Raw genomic sequence first — 16,429 nt, forward strand, 5'->3', positions numbered from 1 at the left:
TCCTAAACAAAACCTCCATGGGGGGGTTGGTCAAACTAAATAAGACATTTAAAATATTTTTAAAGGCCCAAACAAGTAATTGAATAACCATTAATATAATCAGTAGATTTTCTAAAAAAAAAACACAATAATCAATGATTGCAGTGGTTTATTATGTCTTGCATTCCAAATGAGTATTGTGTAGCCCATATGTTGTTTAAAGCTCACAATTTAACCCCTTCGTACCAAAATATATCAGGATAGCCGATGAATACCATCACTGCAAATAAATCCGAAGGGCACAAGGAAGTCAGTTTTGAAAACAGGAAGTGAGATTGCAGGTTAAACAAAGAGAAGCATCTCTCCTGTCTATAATCATCACAGATTCTTGACTCGAATGCAAAGAAACGAGTGCAGGCAAACTTTGTAAGCCATGCTCACACACAGACACAGATAAAAAACATCAGACCCCCCCCCCTGCAGCTTTGGGGTCACGATGGTGTAATATAAACAAATGAACAGCAGTGCACCGCAGTTTGTAAAGCCTTGTGGTTTGTTCAAGGGATTCATATAATGGCATTTAGAAAAAAATTCCAGCATGTCCGAATGACTCGCATTTCTGTTTGCACACATTGGTTGTCAAGACAAACAAGAGCCAAAGTTAAGCAACACATTAGTGATTCCAAAGTTAGACATAACTACAGTGCATGAAGAGGGAAAGTTATGTCTGTTGGTGCTGCATCCAAAGAAACAATCTCCTGACATTACAAAAAAAAAGTACAGTGAGTATCTGAATGCCTGGATACCCATCTGTTTTTCCAAACCTCCGGACTCTAAGTAGTTTTGGAAAGATAATCAATTCAGCTAAATATACATTGAAAACAAGCAAATCAGATAGCTGGAGCCATTATTTTTGTTCAGTGGCAGACTTTCATTGAACACACTCAACATTCATCTATTAAATGTGCTGCTGTTACTTCAGCTATTCCACATTTTGTTTAATTATTGTCAGTAATTCCAAAGCAATTCCAGACAATTTTTTTTGTAGATGACAAAAAAAGTTCAAGAATTGATAACTGTTTGGTGGTGGCTCGCTATTAAAGACAATAGCTGTTATGTTAAGTTATGTTAAGGTCAAACAAATCTGGAGACCAAAGAAACATTTAATGGAAAAAAATAACTGCTGTTCGACAGCTTCTGACTACTAAATAAACTAAATAAATTAATTGTAATACGACTCTTTCTAAGTTTACAGAAGTGCAAAAAAGATTACTGCAGATCAGTTTATCTTACATAGACCAATATAACCTCTAAAGTATATATACTTCTACAGGTCATGTGTTCCCTAAAGCTTCTCCATTAGTTTTAAATGCTTGCATTGATAAAATTTAGATCTAAACTCACTGGAATCCAGAACACAGAAACAGTGAGTTTATAAAGCTGAAAGGTCCATTAGAGATGTAACAATTATCTTTGGCCTCTTCATTGCAAATAGAATCTTTTAAATTACATGTAGCCCTCTGATTGAAAATGTGCTAAAAACAACTTGAACTGCCTGATGACACCCAGAAAAGTCAACATATTACACTCTGCCTCCAGCATCAGTCTGACATCACTCCACTGATTTAAGACTACATCTGGAAGGGAACATATGTTGCTTTAAAACCTGTATACACATCTAAGCATTGATGTTGCCTTTCCAGATGTGAAAATGACCAGTTTCATCAACACTAATGCACCCTCATACCATCAGAGACGCAGGCTTTTGAACTGGGCGCTGATAACTAAATGATCCCTTGCCGCGTTAATCCAGACGAAACAGTGTACGTGATTTAAAAATAAATTAATTAATTATCTGACCACAGAACAGTTTTTTAAATTGATCTAATCTTTTTTAAATGAGCTTTGGCCCGGAGAAGACAGCAGCGCTTTTGAATCATGTTCACATATAGCTTTTTCTTTGCATGAGCTTCAACCTACATTTGTGGATGGAACACTGTGCAGTGAGTGAACAGTGAACAGAAGATTTCTGGAAGTGTTCCTGAAATCCAGCTGTTTCTTTTTAGTACCACATACTCTTCTAGCACTTTGCTGCCCCTGTCCTAACATTTTATAAACATTTGCCATTAAATTCAAGATGAGGTGATATCTTTCATGAAATGGTAAAATATTTCAGTTTTATCATTTTATATATGTTTCTATGTTTGACTATGAGATTCTGTTTTCATTCACATTTTACATCAAAAGTCACAACTTTTTTGGAAATGGGGTTGTACGTCACAGACCAAAAGTAAATAGGTAAATTAAAGAAACGCATAGATTAATATATACAAATAAAATTGATAGAAAAACTATTTAATTGACAGAAACAATCAGTTTTCTAAGCACTGCTTAACATGTTGCTGCGATCCAGATGATTGTTAATCCACCAATTACTGAATCTCTTTCTATGCCCCGAGCAACTACGGTGATGGAGTTAAAACTAAAGCATCAAAAAGCAATAATTCTGAAAAATCCTCATTGAGATGATAGTGGTCAGCAAGTAAAAAAAAAAAAAAAAAAAAAAAAAAAAAAAAAAAAAAAAAAAAAAAGAGAAAGTGGAAGAAAAAGTCAGGTCAGACTGGGATATCTTCTTTTTGAGTAAAGTCCATGCTCTTCAATTAAAAATAAACTGTTCTCTCTGATGCTGTACATGTCTACATCAAGGGTGACTACATACGCTACAGTTCTCAAAAATAATGGTGCCCCATTTGATTACCAACATGGTACATTAAACTATTGGATAATGGCCTTTTGAACTCAGAACACATAGCATGTGACAGATATACAGATCTGGAAAAACCCATAGCAAAGCACTTCATTTAAAACAAAAAAAGCAGCCTGGTTTTAAGTTGTGTGAATTTGTCGCTCAATTTAATGTCACTAATTTAAAACTCTGCATTTTATTCTTGCCCTTTTGTTTTCATTTTGTCTCTTGTGACACAATGGAAACAGACAGGCCTGGCAAATGGAAACAAAAGTAGAAAAATGTGCTGTCTGACTGTGGAGCAACACAATTTATTGCTGCTAGTTCTATGAAACCCTGTCATTGTGGTTACTCATCTGTTAGAGCTAAAGTTCAACACTCTGAGAAGTACTCTCATTTGCTTTCTGTCTGGAAGTACAGTGAGAAGATTGGTACCACTTTTATGTATTTATGAAAGGGGCATCAATCTTCAACTTTTTAGTTTACAGACGTGGAAAGTAAAATGGAAACAACTTTCATGGCATGTTTAGTCAACACACAGACAAAATATAAAAAAACTCATACATCCACACAACCAGACTGTTTGCCAAAATGTTCAATGTTCATACCAAGCACTATAAATGCAAACTGATCTTCTTGTCTAACTCTCTGCAATAAAGCAAAATGCACATTTTCCAAAAGCTGGACCTTTACTCTTTTAAAACAACTCTTCCCCCGACCCCCCTAGAACATTCCCAGAATCTATGTTCTTCTCCTCTGTAGGACTCTTTAATAATGACTGAATTTACCAGCAAGTTTACAACAGTAAGCTTATATTAACAGACCAAATTAAAAGTAGTGTTTAGCCGGCCTTAACTGTATTCAGCCACAGGGAATAAGATAAAATGGCAACTGAACAATGGCTGCTGTTTGTGTGGCTAGAAAGTAGAGCTTGAAAAATATATTTTCTCCATATAAGCTCTGAAATCTATCTGCTGTCAGTAGCTACACTGGTTATGTGCAGCACTCCTGCTGTGCTGGCATCTGTAACAGAATCCAAACTGTTTTTTTAAGTGAGACTCCAGAGCCAAAATACTACAAGCAGTCTATAACAGAAGCCTTTAACTGTTTGTGTTTCTTTTCCACAGTTGGGGTCCCCATTTCAAACAAATCTGATTTGACTCTGATCCCATCTACTAAACCATTAAATATCCTAAATCTTGTCGTATTCAAATTTACCTCCTTTTGTGCCACATTCTAAGTTGAGAAACTCTCATCATCATTTATATCGATGCGTACTTTAAAAGCTAAGGACAAGTGCAAGCTGCGTCAGATGTGTTTGAAACCGACACCTCAGGAAATCATTCAGAACAACGATGTCAGTGGGCTGTTACAGTAAGCCATCATCTGCTCTTCCATGTGCTTGTAATTCAAACCATTCTTTTGGACAAAGGCCGGGTATTACCATTCCCTGTCCAAAAAGGAGGTTACTGTAAAAGCATGCAACTTCCACTTCAAAGAATCTTGAGGGGATTATCAGTAATTAGATTCCTTTGCTATTATTCACAGGTTTTACAGCCAATCACGGTAATGGTGTGGAAAAAACCGCAGGGAAAAATAAACACCGCAAGCCATTCTAAGTAAATTATGTAAAAAAAACAAGATGAAAACATGCATAAAAAAGGTCCCCCTGAAGAACTGGCCACGTGAAATGTGAACTAAAATCAACAGAAGTTTATGATAGATTATTTGCCACAAAAAGGGAATGTCTTTCAACTCACCCGGTTGACAATACTCCTTTAAAGATTTTGATGGAAAAAGCAGATGTGCTTTTCTTCTTAGCAGAGTTGGTCAAATGTGTCACAAATTTTATTTAAAAAAAAAAAAAAAAAACTATAAAGAAATAAAACTAAAAAGAGATTTAAATGTAGTCCCCAATCACTCTATATTTCAAATGTCAAGCCAGGACTGAGTATTGTTATTTTACACAAGGACTAGAATTGTCTTGTAAGCAATCTCACTTTGGATAATCAAATAAAGTGTTAGAAAGGTAGGAGTGGTGACTGGTGCTTCATAAAAGGTGAGGAAAACTGTGAAAACCTTTCCAAGTGTAATATTCTGTAATAGGTGAGATAATCCTTGATCTCAACCTGATCAAAGAATCCCCTGAAGGCAGCTGCAGCAATGCATCAGAAAGTATTAACAATATATTTGTAGTTTTGTTGTTCTGCTAAATAACATTTGAGGCCCCCAGAAAAAGAGAGGTGTGCAGATTAAAAAGCTTTAATAATTACACCCTTCCTAAAATTCATATAAGAAGCTGCATGTGATGGAATCCTGCCTCTACGTTTCCTGCTTTCAGCCATGCCTGTGGCAGTGTTCCACATATCTTCTTGTTTTGTCCACGATCATTCTGTTCTACGGTGAAATGTCCAATTATTGAATGGCTACAAACGTTTGGGCCATTATTTTCCAGAGACTAAATCTGAGCAGCATTAGGAATTTGAGCAGCACATTCTGACCTAATACCTGTACAAATAATGACATTTCTGTTGGCCTCAATTTTATTTTGTTATGAAACTTTGATCATAATTGGTGTGTCAGTATTTCAAGATGCTGCACCAATATGACAAACATCATACCAGCGACATATCATCATATTGGCATTTTTTTGATAACGCAACATCAAGTCGGTATTAAATTTACCGAAGAACGGCCGTGACAAAATACAATCTTGGCACTTCTGACCGTTTTGCTTTGGTTTGCGTTTTAAGAAACACAATGTCCCTTTTGTTAGTTACTCATTATGCAAAATGATGCCAGACTGTCACTGAGTGATCAAATATGGTTTAAATGTGGTTTATGTAATACATGCTTTGTCTTCAGGCAGTGCAATCGACCATTACATGCAGAGTTTCTGCTTTTATATATTTCATATGTTCTCATGTGGTGTAAGTGAGTGATCTAACTGTGCGGTATGTTTGTCCAATTGAGGCTTTGCGGTTTTACTTAAATGCAGTAGTGAAATCTTATATTGTGTCATAGGGCCTGCGCATAAAAATTTGTCAACAGTAGTTAACTCATAATTTAGAGTAACACTTCTTAATTTGCACATTTCCTTACAAATAGATTGTGCAAATTTCCTTGAATGCAGACAGGAGGGTGAAGATATATGTCAAGAGTGATTTAAGCAGACTGGCACAAAGTAGCTCCATGACTACAACATAATAGACTTGACAGGTGGACTAACATACTGATGGTAGCGGTGAATATCATTAGACTGAATTTTAACTCACAAATATTGAAATTCAGCGGCCAATGAGCAGAATTCTCAAAGGAGGGGGAAACATCTGCTCGGCAGGAAAACCACCAAACATGAATCCCTCTTCCACAATGTGCTAGGACCATTGAATGCTACATCTGTTTACAATTTCTAATAACTGGTATATAAATGAGCGTACGTGGTGCAGGCAGAACTTCTCCTTCGGCTATAACTGCTGTCCTTCAGAACTTATAAATCAGCTGCTAATTATTTTCACTAATGGGAGAATAAATTAAGGCTTTAAGTGGCTCAACGTTAGCAGTGTAAAAACGATTAGGTAATGAACTTGTCATGAAGTTCCTGTTTTGCTGAAATGGGTGCAGAAATATTGTTTTAACCCAAATATTGTTATACTTTAATTCTTAATGTCAATACACCTTTTTTCTAGGTAGATACAAATAAAAAACATCTTCAATGTAACTAGAGCACAGTCTTGGATAAACTGAGAAGAGGCATGAAGGGGAAAAAGAGAAAAACACAGCCTGTAGAACACTTATCACTGCATCGCTTAACCACTGCAAAACCACAGCATGACCAAAACGTGACCACACAACAGTTCTCCACGGAAAGAACTTGATGGCTGAATGAACATCTGCCAACAGAAACAAGAGCGGTCTTTCAAGAAACCAAAGAATAGAAAAAAAAAACAAAAAAAAAACTTGTTGAGTCATGGTTTACAGAAGGAAAAGTGCCTGTGACATTAAACAGTTAGGTTGAATGTGAAACAGGCCACATATGGCCTTAAAATGATCAGACCGATCTGACAAATCATTTAATGTATGACATACTACCATTTCATGTTTTTATAACATATTAAAGGCGGATCATTCGTCAATGAAAACAGTGACAAATTGTCTCACTAATGTTACTATATATGCAATAGGTGTGAAAAGCAATTGAGGGCATATCCTGAAAAATATATTCAGCTGGCACTCATAAACTGTACATAGAGCACAAAAACTATGAAGATGTTTGTGCCTCCGCTGCTGGATAACATGTAGAGTATTTTAAACATGTCCTCTACATGCTTTAAACCCAATGTTGGACAGTATAATGTTGAAGTACGTGTACATTTTACAACAGGCAGGTCAAAGTCAGCCTAGCAATAGAACAACTCCAGGTTTTAGGAGACAAAATAAAGCAAGAGAGAACTTTTAAGGTCATAGTGTCTGTGGTGAAGGCATGTTTTATATCACAGCCTTCCTTTAAATGGAAACAGAACACAGATTACACTGCGTAGTGATGCTGAAATCAGTCTGATCAGAATCTGGAAGTCTGAGAAAAAAGAAAAATATGTTTCAAATTATTCAACAAAAATAAAAGAAAGAACAATGGCAAGGAAAGAAAAAAAGAAGCTTGTCATGCCACATTTTATGGGAGCACTTAGTGAACCATTATGTGAGTTCAATGGATGTTGTTGTTAAAGACATTAAGAATGAAATATATGACTTGGTAAATTTATTAACACCTATGTTTCTGGCATAACACTTAAATACATGAAATGCAATGAATCAAAGAGATAGGAAATAGAAGAGAGAGGGTGTTTACTTGTGCTCCACATCTGTCACAAAAGAATGTTCCTTAATGCTAACATGTCCTCCCCTGCTTTGATCATGATAATTTATACTCCACTTTATCTAACTCAGTGCTATCTAAACAGTTTGTTCCCATCGAATCGGAAATACAATCAAGTACATAAAGATAAAAATAAGTTTTGTAAAATAACCCCCTTTGGAAAAAAACAAAAAAACAATGGGTGTAAATTAAACTAGAGAACAGCCTCCACCTCCCATGGAAACATACTCCCATCACTACTTTTAGAATATTGATAAGAAAAGACAGGACCTCCTGGACCTGTGGCACAGGATGTATGAGCTATGAATTCTGCTCTATTGAATAAGTCAAATCCTTTTTACTTTCCACAAGTGTTTGGGGTATATAAAAAAATACAGGCGTTCATGAGGCCTGTGAACTTTCATTTTACATGTTAAAGTACTTTGGAAGAGCTTTGCAGCATCATTTAGGACCAAAAACACAACAGGAAGTTCATTGTTTGCTTAATCATTCGTTAAATATTTAAAAAAAAAAAAAAAACTGTTAGTCACAACACAAATAATGACCATATTTAGTACAGACATTTCAAAGGGATCCTGTATAAATTGCTCATGCAGGTGTGAGTAATCCCATCTGTGCGAGTGGATGTATAAAAGTGAGACATGCACAGGGGCAGAAAAAGAGAAATCATGAGCAAAAGTAACCAGAAAAGAGAACAAAGCACCTAATGGCCTCAATGTTACTATTTGCTCTTTAGAGGACAAATGGCACAGTTATAAGAAAACAAGCATTCAATGGCATCAAAAATCCAATCCATAGCTCAACTCCCTACAACTGATCTACCATTAGTGGCACATACAGGTGATAAAATACAATAAACATAACAAATTTAACATTGTTTTAAGGTGTTCAAGATTCCCCATATACAAAAAGTGAAAGCATCAAGCTCTCTTCTTTAATCACATGCACAGAGGAAGATGAATGTTTTCTATGAAATGACTCAAAGAAGAAAAATAGCAAGAGCATTTGATCTTTGTGGAAGAAGCTACAGAAATAAAGTTGGCGGTAACAAGGGTCAGTTATTGGGCTCTCATACAGTCTATGTGTGCACTGAGAGGAATGCACAGGTTGGGGAGACTGTCCTTTCAACAAATACAACAGTATCAGTTCTTTCGGTGAATGTTGGAGTGATAAAGCTTGTGAGAAGGGGTTAAAAAAATGTAAGATTGCCACAGAAAGCAACAGTTTGATCACAGTTTCCCCATTGAGAGTCAACAGTGGTTTCTTTTAACTATAACCATGATCAGTCCCTGCCTTTAACCAAGCTGATAACCCATGTGGTTAAAGTCAAGGACCTTTGAAATTGATACTTTGTCACTACAAATTAAAGTAATCATTTAAACCCAAACCAAGATGCCTCTCTACATACTCACACAAACCCAGCCTGTGCTGAGCCATTTTAAAAGATAAAACTGTCTTAAACAACATAGACAAACAATCATCATGATCCATTTGGAGGAACTGATCACAAAATAAAATACAAGTAGGTAAACGCATCAGAATATCGAAAGTAAAGTTGATGGCAAATTTAGTCAACCAAAGAAGAAAACCAAATCAAATATATAAAAAAAAATATACAGCATTTCACGGGGCATCTTCATTCTTGCCACTACACAGCAGGATTTAAATCAGACAGGTCTAGGATCGCTTAGCATGGCAGTTGACCTCTGCCTCTCAGCATTTACATCCTTTTAATGTTTAACTGTGTGGGAGCTGTCACTGAAGAGCAAAACCAAATGTTCATGTCAACTCCTTGAATCCACAGCACGCTCTGTGCAGCCACATTCTACTTCAGTTAACAGGCTTCATATCCTCTTTCTGATGGAATTGATGGAAAGCAGATGTCGATGTCCAGTTCTTGACAGGACACTGCATCACTTCATGAATGTGGTCTGTGATTATTAGATATGTCTGACCATGGTGATAGAGTTGTGCCTCTCCCTGAACACATGAACTGCACACTCAGGGAAGGTAAAAGTTTACTGCATTTTAACATAAAAGTTGTTGGTATGGTTATGCAATTAACACCAGCAACTCTTTTTACTCAATACCATCACAATGCTGGGAAACTGCAACAGGTGTTGTAAATGATTTAAGGCATTTTTGATGGCGTAGTTCTCAGCAGATATCTCATTCTGCATCTATTAGATTAATTCCAGTAAACTCTGTTTCACTCGAAAGGGCTGTTGAGAAACAGCTTGGACTTATTTCATGCTCTTTCCCCAGACAACTTATTTACTTTATCATGATACATTCTTGCCTTTCAAATACTACACCGCAACAGTTCATAATGCTGTCATTCCTGAACACAAATGGTGTTTTAAACAAATGTAAATGCTTATTTTCAAATACCGCCTGTACTTTTGGAAATCCCGAGTGGAACCAATCGAACAGCAGCACAAGCACATGCATCAGTGTGTTGTAGCGCTCCATTACTTAGAGGAGGGGGTGGATGTAGACAAGACTTAACAAGTACACTGACCAAGTCTACAAACTTGCCCTCCTTAATGACTGAGTTTGTAAGTAATAAAAGCATATATATATATATATATAGAGAGAGAACATTAAAAATTATGAAAGAAATGTGAAATCAACTTAAAGGACTCAACCTTTTGAATAACTAGCTCACAACAGTGGATTCTTTGTGCACGGCCAGCCTGATCTCGTCATATCAAAGAGTTACATTGGTCCATAACGCGGCATAGGAGTCTCACACAAAAACGTACGAGAATCGTATGATGTTGATGCTGCCCTACATAAAACAAATGCCATAGCGTCCATTACCATAATCGCCATTTTTAACACTGGATTTCGACACTACTGCATTTCAAGAATACTGAGACTGGACTGACAGGGCAAGTCATGGCATGAACTGCAATTTCTTTCCCCAACAAGAAATTCTCCTGTAAGGTACCACACATGGTGTCCATAAATCTGACCCGCTCCAGCTCTCAGTCCAGAACATTTATGGTAGCATCAGAGATGTAGTAGCCCAAAAGAGCAAAAACACGATCTAAGTGGAGTCTGCTCAACTCCCTAAAAAGTACCACAATATATCTTTCATGGAGTTGTGATCACTGGAGGGATGACAAAATAGCAACAAAGAACTCCCATGTGTATTTCCTTGTGCTGAAAGATATTTGAATTGGGGCAACAAACAGAAGTCTGACAGGATTACTCCGAAGGTGCAGAATAAATTTAAATCTAATGTGAAAAACAGATTTGAAAACACAAGAAGCAAGGGAGCCTTTAGTCCTCATAGACGAGTTGAAAAATCACACTGGAGTGATCATTTCACTGGAACTGAGCAACAAGTTGTCTGTTTGAATGCATGAGGGAGCTAAAACATAAATCTACTACTATTTCTGCAGTAAATGTAAAATATTTCTAAAGTACGTCATGTCAATAGAAAACGTAAAAAAGAAGACTTGTAGGAAACACTACTGAAAACATTTCATGGCATTTTATTACAATGGATTGGTACAAACAAAACTGGTTCGATCAGCAGAGAACATGTGTCATGATTATCACGTCTCACTGGGGGCCAATGAAATGTTATCCTAAGTGTTTACTGTGTAAACCAGTTTCCCCTGAGTGGAAGAGTGCAAAGAAGAAGAGAGAGTGGAGGGCAAAACAAAAATGCTTAGTACCTCCAGAATTGTTTGGAAAAATAACAAAGAAACAATTACACAGGCCACACATCAATTATATGTAACTGTTACAGCTGCAGTGCGGCAAGACTCAACGCTGCCTGTGTTCTGGTTCTTCTCCAGAAATGCATTTCCTTTACAGGGTAGGTAAGGGCAACATAGTATACACAATAAATCAAGCCAAATGTAATCGCCGTTTCACCCAAGAAAAGTTATAAACAAAGATTATTAATGTGTCTCGATCCTATGATGGTTAGCACATTGGATCTGGCTCTCATCTTGGAAATTTCAGAGACCTGAGATCCAGCCTAAAACTGAGCATGAAATACAAAAGATTTGCTCTCATACAACAGCTAGTATGAGATATATTTTCCTCAAGGGTTTTTTCCTACAAAAACAATGGTTATCAAGTTAAGTGGATAAATGCTAAGCTAAGTGCAGATGGCCATAAAATCTGAGATTTACTTATTCTTCCAGCTTGCTCAGTAATCCACAGACCAATAAGAGAAGGGTCTGAACATAGAAGGTGACAGGTTCATGGAGCAGGAGCGTGGTTTGGGAAAAAAAAATATTCTATAAGGAAAAAGGATATATCTACCATGGCCAGCAATTACCAGCAGACCAAAATAAAATCAAAAATCTTTACACAGATAAGCTGTAACACCAGCAACACTGATCATAACCTGATCTCTAGACGAATCATTGCAAAAACCTCAGCACTGAAGCGATTGCCAAAGAGGGACCAACGACTCATCATTTTAATCAAACCAGTCTCTGGTTTAAGCAAAGCATTATGTTGCAATCCCAGGCATTTGTGATTTAAGTAAAAGTTTTGGAAGAAAAAAAATATTGCATAGTTTTTCACATCCTCCTAAGAGCCAAGCACATTTAACTGTATAAAACTTCAAATATAGGGAACAAGCCTGAAGCCTGCAGAATCTTGATACAGCAGGCCTTTAAAACAGAAGAAACCACACATGACAGTCTCTGCTTAAAACAACACAGACAGAAAGTGAGAGAAGACAGCGCGTGTGTTGGCACTGAGAGATATATGGGCATATGACAAATGCTGTCCAGGGTTCTTGTACCTCCTCTGCTTCCTTTCACAACATGATAAATACTTCCAGAATGAGTATTGAGCTGAGCACATAGATGCACAACACAACACTCACAACGTGGCCGTTTTGCTGTCTGGTAAAAACCAAAGCCACCAAACACAAACATTCTGGGAGATAATCTCATTAAATAAACTGCTCATTGATTGCTTCACCAAAAGCTGATAACAAACCTTTGTCCTGTTGTCATTCTTTGGAGGAACTTCTCACATCATGTTTATGGTGAACTACTGCCCATTGAGCAACTTTTTTTTTTTTAAATCATGTTGCAGGAACAATTTGTAAAAAAAAAAAAAAAATCTGTTTACTACTGTAACAACAACATGTTCCAAGATGTGCTCTGATATTCCCCAGAGCAACTAACGAATGCCATAAGCCTATATTTTGCTCTGGCAGCTGAATCTTGCCAACTTAAATTACACTTGGTTCCCTTTTTAACCATGCCAAGGCAAAATGGCAGTGGTATGTGCTTTAAGAGAAAAGTGCAGGGTGCAAAATTCACAATCATACTATCAAAGTCAAGGCATCTTTAACAGTGTTTGGTGCCTCTGCTGACCAGTCAGGACTGATGGGAAGTCACCAGCAGCTTACACTGTGCAGGTGAACTGAAATGCACCCAGGACACATTATCTTGGCTCTTAGCTGAAGCAGTTTTTCTTCTTTAAATAAACATTGTGGGAAAAAAAAAAAAAAAGACTGCGGCAGCAGCCAAAAACCATAAACCAACATCATTATGTTAAGAGAGTGTTTGAGATTTGAAGATCAAAAGGGATGTCACTGAACCATGGCCAGAAGTTTGTTAGGCAATGCAAAAACAAAACTTTTCAAAGTCTACACTTGGAAGACTTCTCAGAGGAGATTTCCAACAATCTGTCATTTATTTAGATCTCAATAATATCTTTTTTAGCCTCAATACAACATAGAGATTTTAATTTATACCAAATCTTTTTCTTTGACAACTTGTTTGAAATAAGTTCACTAAATAAGTTGTACAATTCAACTTTCCAGAGCTACAGCGCACATGACATCAGTATGAAACACAGCATTCCTGTAAATGAAGCATTGCATTCTAGAACAGTTTATCAGCTGCCCAAAACAAAATTAGACAAATTATTCTCAAGGGCATATAATCAAAGAGCACTGCGAGGAATGGCCATGTTGCAGTAGCTCTTGTTTTAGTTAAAACATTCGACTTTCTAGAAGATTTATTTCCAGCCATGTAGACTAGATTAATTTGTTTAACTATGTCCATGTTTACAAAGTCATATCATTTCTGTAAAATGTTTCTTATTTGTAAACCAGGAACTTCTCAATAAGAATGACTGAAAAACTGACAGGTCCAGCTTGACATGATGTGCTATTTTCATGCGCAAACTGACTAAATGCAGCTTCACCGCTTGACAAAATTACAAACGTTTTACTCTCACAGAGATACAACTTGAACATCATCTACGCACATAAATCACTCTGTACCTGTAACACGTCGTAACTTCTCCGGTCGACTTCACGCAGGGGTACTTTGTGGTGGAAATGTTATTTTCAGAGCACTTCTCACTGCAGAAAGGCAGATTTTTTTTAAGCATGTTCAGTATTTGATCAACGGTCAATTCAATTGTTAGTAGTGTTCACACGTGTTATAATTTTACCCTTCACTGGCATCCTCCTCCTGGTAGGACCACAGCAAACCTCCTGAGAAGCACATGCAGGTGACGGTGAGCAGAAGAGGACTCCTGTTGGGTTTCAGCAGCATGACGTCGGTCCAGTCACCTGGCTCCAGTCGACAGTCCACACTTGAGGCGAATACCTCCTCTCTGCTCCAGCCTCAGTGCGTAAAGTGGTGAAGCGCACAGACAGACCCTCCCATTCACCAACTTCTGGTGACTAACTACCGACAAACAACGTATGTTACTTCATTCTTGTGCTGTCACCATGAAACGTTGCTTAACATTAACTTACACTGCCTTTAACCCCCCGCAACCTCAGTCATTAAATGGATTTATGAGGTGAAAAGTTTGCAAACACCCAAACAAACATCCAGCTTTACGATCGATTCTCGGTGAGATGTTAAAAATTAATAGGAAATACTACCACGTGCACGCGTGCACAAACGCGCTCGTCGTGGTAACACGCCATTAGCGTCATAATCTTTGCTGCCGCCGCGCGACTTTCAATAAAATTACACCTAGGCTATATGTGTTAACAGTAAGTACATTACCTAAAATACTCTAAAAAGAATGCAGATTAAAGGAAGGAGAAAAGTCAGAACCTGCTGTTTGTGAAGCTAATAAACTGCAATTTAATAGGTGTAGCTAGAATTGTAATAATTTATATTTAAGAAGCTAAAGCACTTCCCTATACATCTCTGTTCAAATCAGCAGCACTCCAAAACGGCCAATAACGTGAATCATCACTATATCCTCCTTGAAGATGAGACTTGTTACACAGCCATTCATGGACAGTTTACTGAATAGACTTTTTGAGCACAAGCCCAGGGTTTTTTTGTTTTTTATCCAAAAAGGATATAAAAAAAATTCACAAAGTGAGATGCAAAATTCAAAAAGCAACAAGAAAGAGATGCAAAGGAACCACAGAGAGACACAAAACAACCATGGGATGTAAAATGTAAAATAGATGTGAAATGAAGAGACCTACAGTAGCCCACATGAGACATAAGGTGACCGAATTGTGACACAAAACAATTACTATTTGAGTTGCAACATTGCCATAAAGGCACAGTAAACAAGCTTAATAAGATGGATATGACCACAATGACACACAGAACACCCTTGATAAGACACAAAATGTAGCAAATTGATGACAGAATTAGATGTGAGAAGATCAAAATAGGACAAAAAAAAAAAAGATCAAAATGGTCTTGAATAAGGCATGGTGATATTTTTGTCCAAGGGCCTTTTGATTTTTTTAATAATCCACACAACTATTGCATTAGACTTAATTCATTTTAAGAAGGGACATTTAACAAGTTCATTTTCAAATTCCTCCCACTTTATGAAATCTAGCATAAACAGCCTGCAGAATCAGTGAACAGGTTTTGTTAAACTTTACAGAACTTTTTCTTATGTTCTTGTAACCTGTTTGTATCTTTTGCGCATGTTCTTGTCATTGTTTTGAAGAGTGAGGCTCTACAGCAGCACTTGACTTTACCCATGCTGTGGGGCCACAGTCCATTGAATGCAATCAAATCGTGCTCACACTCTTGATTAAAAAGAGACCAGCTTAGATTTCGTAAGTCAGAACATTAAGAATGTCCTCTTCACTTTAGATTTGATTGCCGCATGTTAAATGTTACATACTGGCGGAAGAGATAGTGCAAGAAAAGATGTAGAGCCGCATCTTCAGGCTCTTTAAAAGAAATCTGATATTTTCGGTGAATGTTTTTAGAAACAACATTTGAAGTTAGGTATATATTCATTATTCATGCACTGATTTGATTTCCAAAAACCTTTCGAGGTTAAGTAATGAAAATGATGTTTGTTGTGATTTGTTTAAACCATAAACAGTCCAGAATAATCTTCCTTGCATTTGCATTCAGCTTGTGATGTCTGATCAGGTTTATGTCAACTAAACAAACTTAAAAGAGCATTTTGAATACACTGGCAGACTATTTAGTGAAACAAGATGATAGTATTTGATTAGATCAACTAAATCTAAAACTAATAGTCAATCAACATTATCAGATGCAGTAATTGCAGAAACCAGGAGGCAGTCATTTAAATAGAGGTGGTTTTTGAAATGTTTCAAAGTATGAAGCTAATTATTGCCTTAATTTACTGTGTCAGGCCACCAGGGATTTTCATCAGCTAAGCCATCACAAACAAAGCCAAGCAGCATGCTGAAACAGAATGGCAGAGTTTGTGAATTAACTGAGCTTCTAAGAAAAAAAAATCCGCCCTGCAGGACAAATATGATCTATTTATAGCCTGAATCCTAGAAGCACACCATGCATTTCATTATAAAATGTCCAAATGTAACTGCTTATTTGGTCAGCTTGTGAATTAAAGCA

General features: G+C 36.9%; 1 protein-coding gene across 2 annotated transcripts in view; it reads right to left on the minus strand.

The window, feature by feature from the left end:
* Positions 1 to 14,355, minus strand: part of ccbe1 (collagen and calcium binding EGF domains 1) — a 34,038-nt gene extending 19,683 nt beyond the window's left edge. For both annotated transcript variants that reach the window (XM_072372239.1, XM_072372238.1), the window contains exons 1-2: positions 14,052 to 14,355; positions 13,879 to 13,959 (exon numbers count right to left, since the gene is read on the minus strand). In XM_072372239.1, the coding sequence (XP_072228340.1) occupies positions 13,879 to 13,959; positions 14,052 to 14,155 (185 nt within the window). In that variant the 5' untranslated portion in view covers positions 14,156 to 14,355. The remainder of the gene's footprint in view (positions 1 to 13,878; positions 13,960 to 14,051) is intronic.
* Positions 14,356 to 16,429: the final 2,074 nt, after the last annotated feature.

This window comes from Leuresthes tenuis, unplaced genomic scaffold (genome assembly GCF_036924035.1).
Source record: "Leuresthes tenuis unplaced genomic scaffold, fLeuTen1.0.hap1 SCAF_19, whole genome shotgun sequence".
In the NCBI taxonomy this organism is placed as follows: Eukaryota; Metazoa; Chordata; class Actinopteri; order Atheriniformes; family Atherinopsidae; genus Leuresthes; species Leuresthes tenuis.